The sequence below is a fragment of the Pteropus vampyrus genome, unplaced genomic scaffold, assembly GCF_000151845.1.
Source record: "Pteropus vampyrus isolate Shadow unplaced genomic scaffold, Pvam_2.0 Scaffold172, whole genome shotgun sequence".
NCBI classification, from domain to species: domain Eukaryota; kingdom Metazoa; phylum Chordata; class Mammalia; order Chiroptera; family Pteropodidae; genus Pteropus; species Pteropus vampyrus.
Window position 1 is genome coordinate 907,246 of NW_011888953.1, and position 14,271 is coordinate 921,516.

Consider the following 14,271-nt stretch of genomic DNA (forward strand, 5'->3'; position numbering starts at 1 on the left):
CCAGTGAGTGTGGTTACTTTGAGTATATCTAGGTCACCAATCAGTGAAGTCGGAAAAATTTCAGTTCATTCAATCATTTGGTGATTTTTAAAATCTGTATTGACTGACTACTTGACTAAATTAAATAATCAAGTTAATAGAGTAAAATATTATGGATTAAATGTTATCATATGTAGAATTTACTTAAAAATAAATCAATTGGGAAGAGAAGTGTGTAAAAATAAAATAAAATTGTCCATGAACTGATAATTATTGAGGTTGGATGATGAGTATGTAGAGATTTATAAACTGTTCTCTCCACTTTTGCAAGTGTGTAAAATTTTTCATGATAAAATATTTTAAAAGACACCAAGTCAGAAGCCAGCTGTGGCTGTAAACCACAAGAAAAGTTGGTATTTACCACCAGGATGGTATAGTCACAGTAGGCCATGATAAACACATGCCCAGAGCAAATTATGAACAGGTTCAACACAAGTGTGGATAGTTGCTTCAAGTGTCTGCAGTTTATGATTTAGATGAAAGATAGCACTAAGTTTATGCATTTAATAAGACAAATGCATTATCTGGGCATTTTACTGTATCTTTATTTTATATTTTTGTAAATATAAATAATTAACAGGTAACTTATTTCATGGGATGAAATGAAAATAAAATGTATTCAGCTTTACTTTCCCCCATCCTACCCTCACCCTTATAGTCTCTTTGACAAGAGTGGTGTGGCCAAGAATTACAATGTTTATTTTAAAAAATCAAAGTAATATAAATGTTATGAAATTAACCTTTTCAAATAAAGGGGATGCAATAACATTTCTTTAATGCATGGTTACATTTGAGCCATTGAGCTCAAGCATGTAAAAGAGTAGCTTCAATCTTTACATTGTTTATATGATTAAAAACAAAAGGAAAAAAATTCAGACTTGGGATTAGGGGTTGCATAAAGTTGTAAAGAAAGGTTTAATACTGAATGAAGATGTCTGTCCAATCTTTAGAGTTAATCTTTATTAGACAAAGGCATAACCTTAAATGCTGCTAGACTGATATTCAGGATAATGAGGAAGCACAAATAGTCATTGTCTCTAATTCTTCTTTATTTCCCAGTGCTGAGCATTGCGCAAAGCTCCCTGAACAGCCAGATACGTGTCCTGCTTCTCACACCATGCCCAGATTTCTGACACACTTCTACAGCTGATCTGCAGTTCTAGGGCTCAGGTTAGACTGAGAACTCATTATCTGACTTTTTTTTCTCAGAATTTCTTTCTCTAAGGTGTTAATGGTGTTCCACAGTATTACCTGTGCCTGTCAGACAGCCCTAGGTAGAGACAATTGCCTTTGGGGTTTTCAAGAGGAGACTGGAAAGAAATGCAAATTGCTTGAGTTACCCTGCAGGAGGGATCATCTATGCTTCTGTGCACCCGAGGAACTGTTCCAGAATGGCGGGAAGATGTGAAAGGTTTGCAGGGCATACTCGTGCAAGAACACTCATGAGCTTACACATGCAGGGATACCATTTTCTTTAGTGCATCAATCTGTCCCTGCTATAAAGTGTAAAATGTTATTGATGAGGAGTACATATCACAGTTGCCAGTGGCGTCTGTCATCGACAAGGGTCTACTAGATGAGGACTTTTGGAACTCCAGACAAATTGGATTGAGTTGTTTCCTTTCACTTACTGATGAGAAAGAGAACAGTATTCCTTGACATCTAGGAGTTCTATAGTTCCTGGTATTATCAGCCATGTTCACAGAATATCGACGTTAGACAAGGCCACTCCATGACCTCGATGAATAATAATAAGAAGAAAACATAAGCCCTCTGTAATCAGATATGAAAACAGACAAAATATGAATATTTTTCATGCCACAAAATGATTCAACACCCCCCATTTTTACAAGTGCTTTTTCACTTATTACAGCTCTAGCCTTAGTCTAGCCTCTCCTGCTTCCAGATGAGATTTACCAAGATACTTATTGAATTATTCACCTCACCACTTTCTGACAGCATCCAAATCAGAGCAAAGACCCATTTCCTAAACTCTCCCCCAAATCACTTAGCATAAGAGCAAATCCTGTAAAAAGTGATAACTTCTTACTGAGATGTCTCAAGGTTTTCACGATATGCATTCTTACTCACTGCAAAAAGCAACAAACCCAATTTAAATAATTTTAGGTGTGTTCCTGGTAGTCATTGGCTGGAAGATAAACTAAATTATTATGATGGGAACTTAATAACTGATGAAATAAGTATGGTCTTCTGTTCAACAGTCATTGGTTATTCATTTTTTGTTGTTGTTGTGATAAAATATACCTCTTATAGAAATTACCATTTTGATTATTTCCAAGTGCATAGTTCGGTGACATTAAGTTCATTTACACTGTTGTGCAACCATCACCACTATCTATTCATCTCCAGAATTTTTCAAGATCCTAAACTGAAACTGTACCCATTAAATAGTAACTCCTCATTCTCCCCTCCTGCAGCCCTGATATCACTGTTCTACTTTCTGTCTCTATGAATTTGGATATTTTAGGTAACTCATATAAGTGGAATTATACAGTATTTTCCTTTCATGTCTGGATTATTTTACTTAACATATTGTCTTAGCAAAGTTCATCCATGTTGTAGCAGGTATCAGGATTTCCTTCCTTTTTAATGCTGAATAATATTCTATTGTATGATTATACCACATTTTGTTTGTCCATTCATCTGTCAATGGACATTTATGTTGTTTCCACTTTTTGGTAATTGTGAATAGTGCTGCTATAAACATTAGTATAATTATGGTCTTTTTTTTTTTTTTAAAGCAATGATGAGTATAATAGTTCTAGGATTTTTCTGATTCTACATATGATCCTAAAGCAATCTCTTTCCTTCCTTCCCTTCCACCCTCACCAATCAAATGAGAAATCAAACACGTTCTAGAAATCTAGAAGAGTAGATCATGTTACTTCCAAATGTCATCACGGACTTTTCCAAGACAGCACTGGGGATGGGAATGCTTAGGGGAAATAGTCAAGAGAGGCAAAACAATTCTGAAACAATTTTTCTTTCAAAATTTATTTGCAAAACTGAGTTATAAGTCTCTTGCTGCTTTGTGAAGTGCTAAAATATTGGCATGGTAAAGGAGAGTTTTTGACATTGAGGTGAGAGATACAGCCAGATCACTTATTTATTCAGCCAGAAGCTATCATTTGCTACTTTATGCCTGAAACATAAACTCAGTGAGGGATTTGCTGCTTTATCTTCTTTTTCTAAAATAGAGCATATAATAGACACTCAATACATGTTAATGAAATACGTAAATTGATGATCACATCAGCCCTTAGGATGTCTTAGGCACTGTGAGAGTTAGAGGGTTAGCTATCTGTCTAGTTAATGCTTTAAGACTAGCTAAAGAATTAGAGACATACTACAAGATAGCTATTAAAAATTGCAATAGATGTGCAGGAAAAAAAAAGATTACTTCAATTTATGGATAGTAAGGGAAATTGCAAAAATGAGTTAGAATAGAAAGAATTTCAACAAACAAAAGCATAAAAGTGCATTCCATGTGGATTTAATAGCATAAAGGAAAGATATGATGGTAGCAAGAAGCATAACAATGAGTTATAGTTTATTAAGCTTCCATTCTCTTCAATAGACTTTACATTCTTCATTTAAGCTTCATAGCGCCTTATGTTTTCTCATGCCCAGGAAAGAATAATTATTCTTCACACTTCAGTTAAGGAAACCAAGAAACTCACAGAAATTAATCAGGAAAACCTGGATTTGAATCCAGGCCTTCAGATCCTATAGCCTGCAATTGCAACCACTAGATGATATTCAGTGAGTGTTAATTAGTTTATTTGGGGCTGGCATATCAGGTATAGATGTAGTAGAAGAGAAGAGAAATAAGACTGGAAACTCTGCAGAGTTAAAATGGTGATGGGAAGTGGGGATTATCACTTTTTTGTCTTGAATTTAAGTGCAAGAAGCATTTTTATACTTAAATACAGTAAATTTTTTTGGATGAAATATCTAGTAGAGTTTGTAGAGAATGTAAAAATGCATTGATTATTAATAATTAATTTCATAAAGGCTTTTTTATTGCCCTTTTCTATATGTTTTAAGTTTGACTCTATGAATGTATATTTCTGGACACTTAATGATTTGGTTGAATTGTTTTAAAAAGAGTTCCTTTTTAAAAATATATTCTGCTGAAATGTGTTCTAATGTTTTCTGACCTCTAAGAAACCTTATTTTTCAGAACATAATTCAATATCAATTTAATTGAAAAAGTAAAATTTAGTATCTCCAACAATTAAGAAATATTACGAAATAATGAGGAAAATACATAGCAAAGAGACATGTATTTTTTTAGAGTGAGAGAGGATATGAAGTAAAAAAATGTTCCAAATGCGTAGTAATGATTATAAACTATACATAGTGTGATTTTAATGGATAGCTGAGGATTACATGAATAAATTTTAATAATAGCATGAAACCATTGCATTAAGTCATTTTTCTCTTTCCATTTGTGCTTAAAGGAGTCTTTTTAAAAAGATTGGCTACTATTGACCCTACAATTAAAAATCATTGGTATTTTGTAGTGATAAAAATGTTGATCCATACCTTGAGTTGTCTGGATGGAGTAAAAGAACTAAGGTAAATATTTACATTTCTTCTCTTGATATTTCCTGAAGCTATATGTATGAGAATTATAAAGAAAACATAATTATAGAATAACAGGGTCAAAAAGGGCCCTAGAGATCAGTAACAACTTCTAGTTTAGTTTGCCAGTGGTTGTGATGGTTAATTTTATGTGTCAGCTTGGCTAGGCTATGATACCCAGAAGTTTGGTCAAACACTACTCTAGATATTGCTGTCAAAGCATTTTGGATATGATTAGCATATACAAATATTTGACTCTGAGTGAAGTAGATTATTTTCTATAATGTGGGTGGGCCTCGTCCAATCAGTTGAAGGCATTAAGAGCAAAGATGGACATTTTCTGAAGAAGAATTCTACTCCAAGACTGCAACACAGGAACTGTATCTGAGTTCCTGGCCTGCTGGTCTAGATTTACCCGTTCTCACAATCACATGAGCCAATTCCTTAAAATCTCTCTCCCTCTTCTCTCCCCCCACCCCTTGCCCACTGGTGTGTGTATGTATGTGTTATATCTATATATCTATACATCTATATCTATATCTATATCTATATCTATATCTATATCTATATCTATATCTATATCTATATCTATATCTATATCTATATCTATATCTATCTAACTGGTTCTGTTTCTCTGAGAAACTCTGAGTAGCACAATGGGCAAACTAAAGCCCAGAGAAATCACACCACTAACTAAATGATATGATTTTCCTCATATCATTTAGTTAGTGGTGGCAGAGCTGATAATAGAAAGATGGGGAAACTGGGTCATAAAATTGCCTAATGGATTATAAGGCTGAGAAAGAAATTCAGAATTATCAACTTCCAGCCTTTTCTTTTCTACTGAATTGCATGCAGAGAAATGTGAAGTTTTATGTAAAAACCAATACATTAAAAATTCTGACATTCAAAGAAGATAAAACAAGGGAGGGTTATTTGTTTGCTTTACCAAAGGATACAGTATATGATTCTTTATAGAGGCACCTTTCCTCAACATTTAAGGTGGTTTCATTTTTTAAAAAATTCTTTGTAATCTTTTAGAGATACATAAGTTCTACACACTTGAATAATGCATGTTTTAAAAGTATATCTTATTATAAATATTCCCAAGATTCAATAATTATTTCATCTACTTGAAAATGAATATTTTATAAAGACAGAAAAGGCAAAGAAAGGGAAATACACATATGCTCTTAATAAACATAAATCTCACATTTTGTATGATGCTTTGCTGATAATAAATCTCTTTCATATACCTTTTTTCCTGAAAGCTTCACTATGAATCTCTGAGTTACTATCTCTATTTTATAATGGAGACAAGGGTTGACAGAGACTAGAGGACTTGCCTAAACTCCTCAGACACAGAGCAGTTGATTTTTAGATCTGAGCCCTCCTCATTGCCCTCCAATGATGCTCACAGGGCACCAGCCTTAACCCTCAGAAGGGTAGTGTTTGTAGGTCTCTTGACCAAGATCCTGGATGAGCTAAATTCTCACTTTTATCGAAAGGATATAATTCCACTGTGCTAGCAAGAATATTAAGATTTTTGGGGGAAGAAAAATCCCAGTACATCTTCCTCATTCTTAAAGATAACCCTATCATGTCCTCTTGAAGCTAAGAATTGATTCTATGGGAGAATGGAAAATGTGATCACAAGGATAAGCTATTATCTCTCCTCTCTCCATCATTCTCATAATGCTCCCTCTCTGGAATATTTGTTGAGCTCTGCATCCTTGTACAATAAGCAAAGCTTTACTTGTTTTTAATGCTATATGGTAACTGAAATAAAATAATTCCTATGTTTTGCAGCTCTCTATTTCCTTGATTTTCATTTTCCTAACCCAATAGCACTTACTTTAGGAAAAGGGTTTACGTACCACTGGCTCAAAGAACAGAAGTCCCATTGCATCTACATTCTCTGGGTTGAAAAAACCTAGCACATTTTCAGTCCATTGCTTATCATTCCTACTCAGGCCACCCTTGGACTCATCACATTTGTCAGACTTGATTTCTTTCCTCTTTCTCATCTGAGAGCAGGTGGATCAAGACAGTTCTTTGGAGGCTCAATGAGTAATTTCTCTTGAAATTTCTCTTGAAATTCCTTGGCACATCTCTCTCGTCTGCCAAGGAATGAAAATTCAGACAATCACATAGATCATTTTGACTAGTGCCAAATAAATTCCACCAAATGCTACTGGCAATAATTACAGTATGTCACTAGAAAATGTGAACTTTTTCTAGCATCAGGCTTTCGTCTTATCCTGAGTGCCATGAAAATGAGAGAGAGGAGACAGCTTTCTCCATAGAAATGACATGGATTTCTTATGACCGGGGAAATGAAGGGGGTTGAAACGTCTGGAACAGGATGCAAAGGATTAAGTAGCAAACACCAAGTTTTGACTGCCCTTTGCTGACAGAACACTTGCCAACTACTCCCCAAATTAGGCAAAGTGGTGAATAAAGACCACCATTTTGTTACAAGCAGGCCTGTGGGTTCTGGCTAGGGAAAAACATAACCTGTTGTAGCTTACAAAAAAGAACGCTCTTCGGTAAGAATGCAAACTCCTGAAAGGCGGTATGTGAGAGTCTGCTCTCCAGGAGGTTTTAGCATCCCAAAGTCTACTAAGATTTTCGGCTCAACCACAACACTGTCTTTTATACAAACAGGGTCAGGTAGTCGCCTCAAAGGGCCGAGCAAGACCATGGACAAGGCAGCTGGGTGAACCAAATTTAAAAGAGAAAAAAAAAAAGAATAAGCCAAGGAGAGCTGCAGAATGGCGAGAAAAGGCAGAGACGCATAGGACGGATAAGAAGGGAGGAGGGATGAGGGGAGGGAGTGGAGAGAGGAGAAAGCTGAGCGCGGACGTCAGGAACAAAAGCTCCAGCGGAGTCTGGCGAAGGTACTAAGGGAGCATGGGGTGTTTTGAATAATTATTAAAATTAGCGTGTGTCTGCGCCATCCTGTGGGTGTGGCGCAGAGCGGAGTGTAAACTCTAGCGGGGCTGGAGCAAACATTGGATTAGCGGCAGCAGCCTGCCAGCCTGCCCGAGGAGTGCGGGGACCAGCGCGCGGCACGCCGACCGGCACGATGGCCTCGTCTCAGGGGAAGAACGAGCTGAAATTCGCTGACTGGATGGCAACTCTACCGGAGAGCATCCACAGCATCCCTCTCACCAATTTAGCCATCCCAGGTAGGCGCACAGAGGCGGTGGACCCTGCGCTCGGTGCCGGCTTCACCTGCCCCGCCCTGCTTTATATGCCACTAAGTGGTAACTTGCCACGATGCCCGCGGGAGGGAAACTCGTCTCCAGGGGTGGGTCTCGGGCCAGGCGAGCGCGTGCCTGGGTGCCTCCGGCCTCCTGGCCTTTTCCAAACCTCTGGGGACCGTGGCACGGGGAGTCAAGGTGACTGCTTTCGACCCGGCTTTTGAAGCAGGCTGTGTGAGAAGGCTGGGGCAGGGGAAAGGCTTGGCTCTAGGATGGCGCCTGGTGCCCCCTCCCTCGGTTTTCTCCGCAGACTTGGGGGGTGGGGAGTTCTGGTTCTGTAGGGTGACGGTGCGCGGTGAGCGCAAGCTGGTGTCCTAGGGGCTTGATTCCAGCTCCTGGACCTCCGATTCTATCCCTGTCACGGAATCCAGCGAGTTCGGTAGAGATAACAGTTAGAACCTACTCCAGTCATTAATATTTGCCCCCGGTCTCCTTTAAAGAGACAAAGAGCTTCCCCAAGAGTGATGAAAGTTGAGGGACGGGCAACGGCATGATCGCTGCCCTTGACTGGGGGCGAGGGGCGGAGGGCGCCGTTTCGGAGTCTGCGTGGACCCGGAGGGCCAGGCCGGGTGGCCAGTGTCTGGATTTTAGTCTAAGTGCTGTTAGCAACGAATAGCGCCCGGGTCTGGAGAGCGAACCCTTGCGGACCATGCGTTCGTTGCTCAGGATAGAAGCCGGGCAGGGTAGCCTGCCTGACCAGCGGCGGAGGGGTGGGATTAACAGGCAGACCACGGGGAAAAGGTGATTGCGCCGTTGTCCAGATAGCCTAAAAGGAAGGAAGCCTGGGCAAGCCGAGTAAGCGACAGGAGGCATCCCGAAGCTTCAGCAAGGCACACGCGACTTGGACCAGAGGACTCGGCAGGTTTCTGGGGCGGGTGCGCGCCCCAGCAGCTACTAGCTCAGGTGTGCAGGAGGGAGGACGTTTTAGGACAGTGTACCACGGTGACAGGCGAGGATACGGCCACACGTCGTTACCAATTAGACTTTTTACTTGGGCCGAGGGAGCAGACGTGTTATCCTTCCAGAGCCGGCTAGAGGGCAAATTACCGACAGGTAGTCCACCTCTGCTCCTAGCTGAGCCCAATTACCAAGTTCAACCTTCTGGTCTACCTCCTTTTGCTTTGCCCCATCCAGCGCCCCCTCTCAAACACTGAGGGAAAAGATAATTTAAATAAAAAGAATAATTAAAAAGAAGAAGCAGAAGCAGCAAAAGAAGGTGTTTCTTGAAAATTCCAAGAGGCTCTAACCAACAGCGTTGGAATTGATCAGTAACAAATCAATGGTCGTTAGTCAAGTGGATGTTCGCAAGATGATAGGCACATGCTACCTCTGAGTGCCAACTCCAGAAGCGAAACCTTTGTCTCTTTTTGCCCATCTTCAAGAGGTAGCTTCCCAAGAGCCCAGTTGTCTCCAAAGAAAAGAACAATCCAACTTCTCCAGGCTACACTTACCCTGCTACGTGGGTGAGCCTGGGGATTGCTCTTTTGAAGGAGACAGTAGAAAGTACACAACTTTGTTGGCAAAATTCCACTCACTTCCACAGGTGTTCCTATCTTCTTTCTTCCTTTTTCTTCGGTTTTTAAGGTTATTTTCATATGGTCTCACCTGAGGATTTCTGTACACATATAGAAGATAAGAAGGGCAAGGTCTCTGATGCCAGCCTTCTGATACGTGACTCTCTAGGGAGCCAGGGAGGTTAAAAGCCTAAGGTGACACTGCTAATTCTGAAGGATGGTCTGAATCTCTTTCTGTAATGGTTCACTTTGCAAAGCCCTATTATGTACTCCAGCTCACATAATTCTTCCCTATCCCTTGTGAAGCAGTTATTGCTGGTACAATATTAACTCCATTTCACAAATGGAAAAATTGCAGTTCCATGAAGGCAAATGACCTACTCTCAGTTCAGTGATCTGACCTCCTAAAGTGGTCCTTTAGGGAATATCTCCTAAATTTGGAGTTGGGGGGGAAATGCTTTGGTGTTTATTTCTGGATAACTCAGCAGCAACAAGTACTAGCCAGATTGAAGGAACAAGGAAATATGCTTTAGCAGGAACAGGGTAATGTTCCTTTTTCTCCCCATTGAACAAATTGAAAGCCTGAGCTCAGAGACTTTGACATTCTGGTTGTCTTAGAGACATAAAGATGACAGCATTGGGTGCAGTGGGAATTTCCACTGCTTTCCCAACCCCTCTTCATATTATACTCCAGGTGGGTCCCCTGAAAAGCCTCTCGTTCTCACTCCCAATACTTCTGAGGAAAAAAAACCCAAACATTTTTCCAAATCTACACCCTGAATTCTCCCATGATTCTGTAACATAGATTTGGTAGATCCATACATATAAATCTAGGTTTAAAATGGGTTTTGGTACCTTTCTGTATTACTCAACTGTGAGAATTTGGGGAGGAAAAAAGACATTCAAACTTCCATAGTCAGAGAAGACTAATTGGAGACTATTAAACACTAATGGAATAATTGCCTTAAAATCATGCTAATAGCTTCCTGGCTGCTACATGTTTACTTGGCCAGTTGCTACAGCTTGAATTAAGTAATTATCTCCACCATTTAAAACCACTCCTGATGTACCGCACAAGTGTTCCTGTGGAAGAGAACTGCTGCTAGGTCATCCTCAAAGCATCAGGTTTTCTTAGGTGACACAATTGGAGAGTGAAGAGATGCCTAATTATGAGGCCACCCACTTGGGTCGGCTAAACCAAATTACCCAGGGCAAGTGCAAAGAACAATCTGCAGGTGTGTGATACTCCCCACCACCACAAGTGCACTTCTGGCATCTCTAAACATTTTTCAGTGCCTATATCTTGAATGCATTCAGAACCAAATTTCTCAGTGGCTGTTTTGCATTTAAATGGCCTCATGATTTGGTATTGACTGGCCTAAAGAATTAAGTTAATAATTAGTATTTGTAGTTTTACTTTCAATTTATCTTTCAAAGGAATGGTGTTATCAGAATACAATGACACTCAGATTTTAGTCTCATTTATCATGTCTTCCTCTCTCTGGTAACACCAAACTAAGTTTTCATTCATACATATTTGTTTAACAATACTCTGGCATTTTGGATTATGAATGATGCTTCCTCTCAGGTAAGCAGGTGAGAGGATAAACAGGATGGAAGCAGGAACATAGAATAAAATTCAGGTGAAATTCTGGTGAGTCTGATGAATTTCTGGCATCTTTGAAGCAGAGTTTTTAATTCTGGAATCACGGTGGCTCCAGAACCATTGTAAAGAGATCCATCATGGAACGAGCAAGCTGTTGCCTAATCTGGATGACATTTTGGTGATCTGGGTCTATGACAGGGAGTCATTTTGTCCAAAACCTAAATGATTAGGAAAGGTTTCTGTTTTATGGAAGGGATCTGCTAAGCATTTTCCAATATGTATTGAAAGTCTTCTTTACAAATGACCATGTGATAATGAAGGATTGGACAAAATCTTGTGGAACTGGAACCTCAGAGAAAGTGTATGTTTTCGTGATGTTGGAGGAGTTCACTGAGAGAATGTGACCACCAGTTGACCCTTGAGCTGGGCCCAGGCAATTAGAGACTTCTTACCTGCTCCCCATTCTTGGGATGTATATTCTGCTCATGTCTCCACAGCCACAGTCTTTTTCAAGGACGTTGCCTTGAGAGAGCAATGTGTTGTTGAAGCCATCTGGAAGGAATATGTGACTGAATCCAGTTAAGGTCTCTCTACAAACTTTTAAGAATCTGGCAGGTTACTGCAGAGATCTCATCTTGTGGTCGCTCAAGACAAAGCTCCTACTTAAATTCCCCTGCTTATTAAACCTGCCACCTACCAATCTGGAGTGGCCTGCCTCTTTCTTTGATCTCTCCTTGCCCTTGAGTACCATGGCCAATTTGTGAACCAACACTTGATTAGGAATTGTTGCTTATACTTTAGATAAGGAACACAGAAATGCTTCAGAAATCAATAACTGTATCTGTCAATTTTGTTCATTTCTTATGGAAAATGTCAACGCCAATGGAAAAAAAAGTTTTACTTCAGGAAACTAGGTGTTCATTCAGCTCTGATTTCTGTGTTCTTGTGTCTGCTTTGATTAGTTTTTAATTTCTTCCATCATGGCATTCTCTCCTTGTTGTTGCCAGTGGTCCTGGAGCCAACTGTCTTCTTCCTTTTCCTTGTAATTTACTATTTCTATTTTGATTGGGATGAGATAATCTAAAGAATGAATCTTGGATGGGGTCTGATTACAAATTTCTTTTTAAAAGCAGGCTTTTTAATTATATCTTTATAGTTAGGATAGTGATATGAAAGTTAATCTTTCGGATTAACCAAAAACCAGCAAAATTGTTCAGGAAGAACACCTATTTTGTGTTGCCTTTCTAATTCTCATTTTGTTTTGATTTTGCTAAAGAAGAAAAATTGAAGAACACCTAGAACATAATTTATTCTACTAGGACATTTTCTGGATGAGTTGAACGGAGTCACCGACTATTATTCATCAATATAAAGTAATACTTAAGCCATTTTATAGTTCACAAAGTGTTTCCTCATGTACACATGTGTTTTTCACATGTTCTATCAATAATTATCTAAGGTCTTTCCAAAATTGGCTCGGATACCAGCAATATCAATGTGCATAGGAATTTGGTAGAAACGCAGCATCTTAGACCCCACCCCTCAGATTGATTTAATCATGATTTGTATTTTAACAAGATGATCAGGTGATTTATATACACATTAAACATTTGAGAAATACCGCTTTAGAGTATCTCTTAGGAGATCCTTTATGTAAGTGGCAGAGCCAAATTTAAATATGCATCTTTGCCTAAGCTCTTTGTATTTGTCCATGCAGTCTATCTATGAATGTTCAAATTTACAATCAGGCTTAGAGCCAGCACCTCCTATTTACTCAAGGCTAATGGGCCAGTTTGGGAACATTTCTGATAACTGACATTACAGTTCATCATGCACCTTGAACAATAAATGTGATTTAATTGCTACTTAAGTGTTCAAATTAGGCCTTGTGATAGATGTAATAAACCTTTCCCTTCATTTCCTTAAAATCCTGCTGCTTGTTGATATCAGCCATCAACAGCACTTAAAATCAGCCCATCTGGTGATGCTAGTGGTCACTAATGACAATTTAGAAAACATCCCTGTATTGGTTCTTTGTTCATTTGGTTTCATTCTTTGTTGCATTAACAGGTCCAGCTACTTTGGTTGTATTTATAGGTTCCAGATTCATTTAACTTATCTATAAGCTAGAACTTCTCAATATTGCTCTTGAGTAATAGCGGCATCATGAATGCCGAAGTTAGTAACAAGCAGCATCAGAAGGCCATTGAAACAGAGGTAAGCAGCAAATTGATTTTCAATAGAAAGGAAATGATGAATCTTTTTTGTATTTGTAAACCATGCCTCATTTATTTGAAGCATGGCATACATGGAATAGAAACATGCATAAATGTGGTTATAACTCACTTTTTTGAATTTAGTTGTTTGGCATAATCAGTATTATAAATTGTTAAAATTAAAAAAAAAAAAAGCCTTTTAAGTTGCCAAAATGTTTATATGTTAAGGCTCACGCACTTTACTCATAGAAAAATTTCTCATATTCCTACTTAGAGTTTATTTTCTCTTATTTAATTCCAACTCCACCCAATCAAAATAGAGTAAATTGCAAAGAGGAGGAATAAGACTGTTGAGTACCATGCATCAGCAATAACAATAGAGAATATTCGTGAAGGAAGACTAGCAAATAACGATATAGGAATACAAAAGGTAGCTTCTCTAAATTCTGCCAGCTTAAAGGTAAAATCAGAGTTATGTTGTCAGTTTTGACCCCTCCCAAGTACCTCCTTAATGGATTTCTAAATAGTTCTAGAAATCTATGGATAAATTCTTTAGTGTTTTATAAGGCAATCATTGGGGCTACCACCTATCTGCCATTTTCCTTCTTTCCTGTTTTGGGGAAGTTGTGGGGTGCTCTCACTTTCGCTGCTTTCACACATAGAGGAACTGTGCTTTCATAGTTTTATACCCCAAACTCTACTACTGCTGGCTGTCTCCCTAGGGCCTCTGCTATGTCCATAGAGGCTCAACATTGGGAATGTTAATATTTCACAAGGGCCCTGGACTCCTCTGTGGTCGAAAGTTCCCAGGGCTGGGTCCAGCATAGTGGACGCTGCTGATGCCAGGTTCTACTACTGTTGACCCCGTCTGCCATCACTGTTGAGTGAGTGCCAACACTGCCAGAACCTTGCAATCTTTTTCCTGGTATGGATGTCAACAAAAGAACTCTTTGAATTTTTATTGATTCTTTTGTTGTTTTGGCCCCTTGCCCTAAGACTCAAGTATGAGTTTATGAGGGCCA

General features: G+C 39.1%; 1 protein-coding gene across 1 annotated transcript in view; it reads left to right on the plus strand.

Annotated features, from left to right (window-relative positions):
- Positions 1–7,735: 7,735 nt before the first annotated feature.
- The window catches only part of PLCXD3 (phosphatidylinositol specific phospholipase C X domain containing 3), a 143,208-nt gene continuing 136,672 nt past the window's right edge, over positions 7,736–14,271 (plus strand). The window contains exon 1 of the mRNA XM_011370678.1: positions 7,736–7,838. Within this exon, the coding sequence (XP_011368980.1) occupies positions 7,736–7,838 (103 nt within the window). The remainder of the gene's footprint in view (positions 7,839–14,271) is intronic.